This window comes from Pleuronectes platessa, chromosome 3, assembly GCF_947347685.1.
Source record: "Pleuronectes platessa chromosome 3, fPlePla1.1, whole genome shotgun sequence".
Lineage (NCBI taxonomy): Eukaryota > Metazoa > Chordata > Actinopteri > Pleuronectiformes > Pleuronectidae > Pleuronectes > Pleuronectes platessa.
This window is the reverse complement of record NC_070628.1, coordinates 10,881,126-10,889,138: the sequence shown is the minus strand read 5'-3', so window position 1 is coordinate 10,889,138 and position 8,013 is coordinate 10,881,126. Positions and strand designations below refer to the sequence as shown.

At 37.3% G+C, this 8,013-nt stretch overlaps 1 protein-coding gene across 2 annotated transcripts; it reads right to left on the bottom strand.

Moving 5' to 3' along the window:
* Nucleotides 1-27: 27 nt before the first annotated feature.
* Nucleotides 28-5,543, bottom strand: ppa2 (inorganic pyrophosphatase 2). Of its 2 annotated transcripts, none has more exons than XM_053419476.1 (12): nucleotides 5,290-5,543; nucleotides 3,586-3,650; nucleotides 3,423-3,467; nucleotides 3,280-3,333; nucleotides 2,453-2,572; nucleotides 2,171-2,257; nucleotides 1,907-2,033; nucleotides 1,205-1,332; nucleotides 945-1,030; nucleotides 745-829; nucleotides 617-656; nucleotides 28-523 (listed from the first exon to the last, which is right to left on the bottom strand). In XM_053419476.1, exons 1-12 carry the CDS (start codon nucleotides 5,540-5,542, stop codon nucleotides 501-503), a joined length of 1,113 nt encoding a protein of 370 aa, XP_053275451.1. In that variant the 5' UTR covers nucleotide 5,543; the 3' UTR covers nucleotides 28-500. The 2 variants fall into 2 exon arrangements, with proteins under 2 accessions (XP_053275451.1, XP_053275452.1); XM_053419477.1 differs by having other exon boundaries at nucleotides 760-829; nucleotides 5,290-5,541.
* Between the last annotated feature and the right edge of the window lie 2,470 nt (nucleotides 5,544-8,013).

The window sequence follows — 8,013 nt, the reverse complement described above, 5'->3', positions numbered from 1 at the left end:
TAATTATTGATAAAAATTGAAGAGATCTTATCAGGTTCACATCTTATTTATTTATCATTTATCCAAACAAGAAGAAACTGTGGTTGCAGGTACAATTATGACTTAAGAACAGATTTGGAGCATGTTCGCTCGACATTCAGTCCAATAGAAGGCAAGGCTGGACCTGTACATTTGCCACAAAAGAACTGCATTACATATAAAAAATAATTTACAATAAAAGGAGAATATTTTGTGATCAACCTTTAGACTTATAATTAAAAAAAAAAATTTGATGTTCTTAATTCTACTCAAAAGATCTTCACTTGCTTGGGCTGTCAGTGTATTAGTATAATCTTTTTTCATTTCATTTTTCTTTTTTAACTAATGATTGGATGGCAAATGCAGATGGCACTTTACACAGCTGAGGAAGAGTTCTTACCAAAAATAAATCCAGCTGCATATAGATAAATCTTCATTGGATGTTAGGAACTTTGGTCAGTCTCCATATTGTCTCCAGGGTTTCAGACGAAATGCCACTTATCCACTTTCAAAACAAAAATTCAAAAGTATGAGCATTAAACCATAAAATGCCTTAAAAAAAGACAAATTTAGTTTGATTCACTCAGTGTTAACTTACCATCTGGAGACACAGGATGTGGGCTACCAAATGCTGGGGCCTGAGGAGTCACAAAATATAAACGAAAATTACCAAACCCGACATTTGTAATGTTTTACAAGCTATTTTGCTTATTATCATTTACACACTTTAGAAGTTCTCACCGACTGGACGAAATCTCTGGCCTCATCAGCACTGCATTTCAAAGGACTCTCACAGCAAGAGATATTTTTGCTGAACAGATAGGGATTGTCCATAAATAAAAAGTCAGTCCTGTTCATGCCAATCACAGTGTCAATTCCATGTTTGCCACAGATCCACTGCAGAGGCTTTACCTCCACCACCTTACCATTCAATCCCTTCACTATTTGTCTGCTTCTGCACTAGTGCCCTCCAGTGCTCATGGGTGGACTTGATAATCTCAACTGCAAAATCCTAACAAAAGAACAAAGATCAGACAACACACCATTGACATTTCTTCTGGAACAGTTCATTTCAGTCAAATTAGTTTGAAACATTTAAACCACTAAACCACAGAGGACCACGACTCCTCGTATATCAACTGTCAAGGTTTATTACTGTTAAGCAGTATTGCAAAGGTCTCAGTACCTTGTCTTTGAATTGTCCATTGAATCCAAATTGGTTCTCAGGCTTTCCATCGGGCACCTTGTATTTCCTGAACCAGTCGACGGTTGCCTCTAAATGACCAGGTCGGCTCTTGCGGACATCCTCTATGTCTTAAAGGACAGTAACACGTTGAACAGATAAGAATAAAGGGACCCAGTATTTACAGATTGGTTGTTATGAATTATACATAAATCTGCGTGCCACTTACACTCCGTAGTAGAGTTTCATCTTAACAAAAGATAACATTATGACTATATATATCATCCTGATGTTAATAGTGGGTACATATGCCCAAGCAAGTAATACATTTATTACACTTTTTCATTAAAACTACACAAGGACAAGGTCGGTTGCAGCTGAAGTAAACAAACCGGTGTTGACAATAAACATTACACATTCTAGGTTTAGGTTCATCTGAAGTTACTGAGCTTTGCATGTACATTACAATAATACCATATTCAAAGTATGAGGTTGAGACTGGTTTGGCAGCTTATTCCAAAAAGCTCTGCATAATTCCATTTAAACTTGTATCTTATTATGAAACTTTTCCTTTCTACTATGTTGTCTCTTTTTGCTAATTCCAAATACAGTTCTAATTTAAAGGTTTCCTGGACTGAAATTATTCATGGTAAAGTATGGATCAGTACAGGACGTTCTGGATGTTGAATATATGATCACACCCACTATTTAGATTTTTGGCATCCGGGTCCTGAGCATTGATGGCAATGACCTTCCAGTCCATTTCTCCTTCGTCAATCATGGCTAAGATGCCAAGCACTTTCACTTGGATCACTTGACCTGGAAAACACACCTGAATGGGCCAACACAATACAAAGAGTTAGGCTATTGTCAATCATTCACACAATGTGAAAAGGTTTGTGTAATGAAGCAAGCAAAAAACATCCTAAAAAATTCTAGGATTCATTATACAAACTGCTGCAGTCTTACCTGGGTCCCAATTTCACAAACGTCAATGGGATCATTATCACCACAACATGACGTTTCTGCATCTGTGTGTTTTGGGTCCTCCCATGTCTTTTTCAGGGGAACAATTCAGAAACATGAAAGAAGTTATTGTTTTCCTAAAAAGTCACTAATTGAATAAATCAATAATTGCACCAATAAGCTTAAATTAAACTCTTCATTGCTTTAAATTGCTGTATTGTTATTAGATATACACTAAATTCTTATACACTATGCTCTAATGTAAATGTGAGCCATTTTCCTCACCTGTGGGAGAGCTCCATAGTTCCAGATGTAACCTTTATGTGGAAATATGTTGGCAACATATCGGAGCTTGCCTTTCTTCAAATCTTGTTTGATCGGATTTAGTGGTTCCTTTGTAGCAATCTGTAAAAGTGAAGCAAATATGAGCAATGGTAAATGTATTTGTGTGTTTGTACGACCACAAATGTATTTGTGTGTTGACCAAACACGACAAAAAGCAGCATCACGCATTTTTTATTTTAAAATAGAAGATTAAGATTTGGAACCAACACCTGTCCGCGATATTCAGCAAGGAAACTTATAAAATATTTGGAATTTGTTGCAGCGGCAGCTCTTCAGGTTCAGGAAGCCGTGAATCATGAGGAATATCCATCATTCAGTTGTGTTTCCGTTCAGTGACCACACAGTCAGAGCTCAGCTCAATTGATAGGCTTAGTTTTTCCTCCACATGAAAACCACTTGCTCGATTGGACACGCCGCCCAACAGAATAATCGCTGCAGAGGGCGCTGTTGCTCAGTAAAGTTACTTAGTGTAGCTTTAATTTCAACAATCAACTTATTAGCTTGTCCAATAATAAATAAAATAGCTTCAAGCTACAGCGATGCTAGCTAATTGATAAACAATTAGAAATACACTATTAAAAATTTATAATGAAACGGGGGTGAATGAAGTTAACATATAAGTCTGTGTGAACGAGCAGAGTTAATACTTGAACATTTCCTTTACTAAAGTAGAAGCAGTCGTAGTAGTATCAAAAGTGATACACTAGCTATAGCCTGTATATAGATTTGTATAGATGTATAAATATACTATATAAATCTATACTTACCTCCATTTTAGCATTTGACCATCGAGGTACCTCTACAACCATGTTAAAGAGCACCTGAGAGTAAAGAAGACATCTACCATTTAATCCCAGTATATGCTGTGGTGAAAGTAAAAATGATATAAAATTGATCAATTTGACAATACCTCCTTCTCATTACGCTTGGGTTTTTTAGCTGGTACACCATTGTCCTGTTAAAAAAAAATAAGCTGCTAGTTTGACTGTTGTGTTGTGAATAAATATCAAAAAGCCGTAGTCACATTTTCTGCATCACATTTATCGAACAGAAACTAAAATCAGTAGACTTACCTGTTCCAGCTCAGCTATAAGTGGAATATCATGGAAAGGCGAAACATATTTCCCTTCAGATGTTTCTAAGGAAAATAAAGTAAAAATAGAAATGCACGTGGAATAACAAAGTTATAGAAATCCGTGTGTAAGTGTAAAGATGGAAAAATGGCTTATTCTTTGGTCAGAATTCACCATTATCACATGGTTTCCCTCTGAAGTCACATTCAGGGCGGGAACCTCAAATGTTCTTAGCAACAGATTTAAGTTTCAAACCGTATCAACATAGGAAATCTGATGAACTGACATTTCACCACTTCATGACTTGAGTCTCCAAAGTGAGCTAGGGTTGACTCCGGCCCCTGCGACCCTAAAAGGACGAACTGTTAAGTAGTCCACATTGCTAATGTTTTCTCAGACATTATCACACAACCGTTTGTTCACATAAACAAATGATGTTGGGTAAACCTGAGGCTGTAGGGCCCCCTGGGGGTCTGGAGCATGTGGGCACTCGGCTGTTTGTTATCCAGCCTTGATCATTATCACTATTACCAGATTAAAAATAATAATGAAATGATCAATGAAATCTTCCGGTTTGATTATAGAAAGAAAGGAAGGAGTAATTATCCTCTGCATCACTATTCAATTAAGTTTAGCTTTATCTGAATTGTACAAATACTTTAGGGAAATTATTTGTTTTTCCACTGTACTTGTGATTGTGCTCGTCTTTCAATGGTTGTCAGGACAAATTTTTGACTTGAACCATCATTGTGAGGACATTTGGATTGTTGTCATACCATCAAAGTGCTTTTTGAGGGTTAAGACGAGGATATGGATTTCAAATTGTAATTTAGTTCCGGTTAGGATTTAAGAAACTTGGACGTTGTATGCGAGTATAAACATGTCTTTCCATGGTTGTGAGGACACATCTAGGTTCAACTCAATTATTACAAGGTCATTTTGACTAGTTCTCATGACATCAAAGGGCTTTGTGAGGGTTAAGACGAGGTTTGACCATTTCAAGTTGGAATCTAGTTTAGGTTCGAATTAGGGTCAAGGAAATGTGGAGTGGAAATTGTATGTGTGTGTTTGTACATGTGTTTCTGTGGATTTGAGGACACATGCTTTTGAGGATTGAGACGAGGTTAAAGAGTTAACGTTATAATTAGGTATAGATTGGGATAGTTAGGGTTGGGGCAAGGAAATTACTAAGTGTGTGTGGGTTTGAATACATCTTTCTATGAATTTGACGACACATTTTTATACAAAACCATCATTGAGGTCATATTGACTAGTTATCATTGCATCAAATTGCTTTTGGGGATTAATACGAGGTTAAATAGTATAAGTTATTAAGTGACAATTAAGGCAAAGGGCTAGGAAATGTGGAAATAACAGGTCTAGTATGTGTGCATGTTGTGTGCGTGTGTGTTGACCACGTGACCATAAAACAGGAAGTACAAGCACGTGAAAAACAAACCCTCTCCTTCCCATCTGCTTATGAAGGAGTTAAACATGTGGACAGTCTGACAGTAGCAGAGCTTTAGCTCTACTGCTAACACTCAGCATTGTAACAGTGCTAAGTGCTAACACTAAATAACCTCCAGTTCAAAGGTCAGACGAGGCTACCTGCCCGGTGACTCCGGTGACCGGAGACCGGAGCACGGCGCCGTTAAACCCGTGAACACATGAGGCTCCTCCCGTACTCAAGGTGATTTAACTTACTAAAATAGATCCGGTAGTCCGGAGAGTGAGGTCTTCCTCTCTCCTCAGCGATGTAGTGCATGGTTTTTCTCAGGTGATGAAGATGAGGAAGAGCTGCTGCTTGTGCGACGAGTTTGTTTCTGGAGACAGAGAAGGAGCCGCTGACTTTCAGCAGGAAGCCGAGGCACGAGCGCAGCGGCGGAGGCGTCATTATAAACACACACGTCTTCTTCCTCCTCCGGTTCCTGCTTCCCGTCACCCAACTCCGCCACATCCACCACCGAGGAGCCGGAACCTCCGCTCTGTGGCTTTCACAATAAAAGCATGTGCAGCCGAAAATATGATACAAAAAAGATATTTTCAAGACACAGTGACTGAGAAATATGTTTAATTTTAACAACTGGTCAAGATTCTTAAAAAAACCAATAGTGTGATAAAATCAATTACGTAGGAGAAGTTTCTGTGAAGGGACATTTATTTATATGGCATGTTTAAACGTTTAGTTAGGAGTCAAGCCAAGTGCTTTTAAATCAGTGTAGATAAAAAGATAAAGGTTCAGGCTGTCATTCTACAGTAATTCAATCAATTTAGGTCAAAATGGAATTCTAATAGAGTAGCTAAGATTAAGCAAGTTTAATAAAAAGTCTACTATCTGTCGCGTGCATTGGGAAATGCCATTTTATTGTTTACAAATATGAATATGTGGCAAAGTAAGAAATCTCCTGGTGTTGATAAAATGACAAGGGTTCTTTTAGCACGATCCTGAATGTGCTATGTAAATTATGCTGCAGCAAGTTTAGCATTTGTTTTTATCATATGGGGAGGGGAGAGGCGTGGTCTCCCATACATAAGTGGAACTTTTTATACCTATGCTTATCATGTATTTATTCATACATATTTATTCCATCTTCTGAGTTTTAAAACAACATATTTTGATATGTGTCCGACTACTTACACTTGCCAGTTATTGCATTTCATTTTTAATAATGTGCCTTTAATCTGATAAGGACATCCATAGCAGAGGAAGTCAGTATTATTCCCGTTTATACTTGACAGTACTTATTTTGCATGACTGTAGCCCGAGTAATAGCTATATTTTGCTGCCACCTAGTTTATCGCAGACCTAGGCAGTCATTGCTGGAGTGTAACTGACCAGGAAAACACATTTATCCTAATCATTGACTTTCCAACTGTAATATAAATCAAAAATAAGTGGCAACAATTGTCTATTTGTGTGCAATAACCTCATTTAATTTATCTGTATCGCTTACTAGGAGGAAGAAAAATATGCAAGAGTTTCATTTGATCTTTCTTTTTGTCCAATCAAGCTAAAACACATCAGACGTAGAGAATTTAGTTTTCCAGAGTTACTGGAGAATAGAGCAGCTTTGTTAATGATTTTGAAACTTTCCAGAAATGTGTTACTTTTGCTATATTGCCCACTTTCTTTTTTTTTACAACCTGGTGTAAACGGATTTGATGGTGGAAATCTTGGCAAATGCATCACCAGATCAAAGTCTGTACGTGGCCATGTACCATGAACAAACACACACACCCCAGTCGCCTTGATGTGTCTCATTATCTGCTCTGTAGGTCGTTCTCTGTGCAAACAAATGACACACATAAGAGCAGCCATAAAATCTGGTTTATTAAAGTACAAAAAGTGCATACTTGCCTTTGATATTGTTGCCATAGGGCTTTGAATTTCCAGTGCAACAAATCCCACAAACTCTATTTGTTTAAGCCACAAGATAAAAGTTATTACCAAGGACATTTTTCATGCTGCCAACACATGTTGCAGGTGTGCAGCGGCTAAATGTTTACAGGTCAGATTGTCTTGAATGAAAGTCAGAGTCCTTCTCTTTAGCTATTGTCAAAGGGTAAAGCACTCAATGGCTCATTCACTGGTGTTGTCCATGTGACCAGCAATAACTGTCTCGAGTACAGTTTTTTATTCTACCCTGTTTTATAAATTGTTTATCTTTTTCTCGTATTAATTGCTGTTCTTTCAAATTCCACTTTTTCTGTCTGTTAAGCACATTGGAACTTAAAAGGGCTATATAAATAAAGTTAATTATATATGTTATCATTATTCAGTACTCTGACTCCTCCAGCTATTTTCCCTGAGAAAGCAAGGTTTGTGTTGTTATTTTTGTCTCCACAAACATGTTCGGTTTAGTTGGGTATTTTTTATAAGGTCATTTTTTTCACTTAATCATGGTCAAAAGAAGCTTATCCCGGTAATATTTATTTTCTGTTTACCACTATATTTCAAAATAAGTGCATTAGACGTACATGAGATGTGTAGTATTGTATATTTTCAGTTAGAATAATTAATTTCTTGTGTTGAACAATGAAAAACGAATTGGCAACTATCATTACACTCGATTTGTGATACAAATCAATGATTATGTAAACATGAAAAACATTCTCTATTTCCAGCCTCCCTCAAATGACATTAAACATTATTTTTTTTACAATTTCCTGATATTTTATGGAAATGTATTCTTAATCAGTATAAGCCACAAGAGGCTTTTTTAGATGTAAATTAAGTGTATACGTCGAGGTCAAGAGGAGCCACACCCTGAGGGACATGATGTCACAATAGCTTCCTCAGGGCAAAACAATGCATGCTGCCACGCTGACAGCGCACAGGAGATGACACTGTTTATACTCCTGCATGTTTGTACCGCATACGTGACTCTTCATTGTTTGGGTTACTACATGCACTTACGTAATGCTGCT

What these genes read in the sequence shown, in the direction of transcription:
- ppa2 (XM_053419476.1), bottom strand. Translation starts at nt 5,542, where the DNA reads ATGTGGCGGAGTTGGGTGACGGGAAGCAGGAACCGGAGGAGGAAGAAG. An exon ending in GGATGCCAAAAATCTAAATA is followed by an intron (nt 1,333 to 1,906) that starts GTGGGTGTGATC and finishes CTGTCCTTTAAG; the next exon opens with ACATAGAGGATGTCCGCAAG. An exon ending in AATAGTGAAGGGATTGAATG is followed by an intron (nt 830 to 944) that starts GTAAGGTGGTGG and finishes CTATCTGTTCAG; the next exon opens with CAAAAATATCTCTTGCTGTG.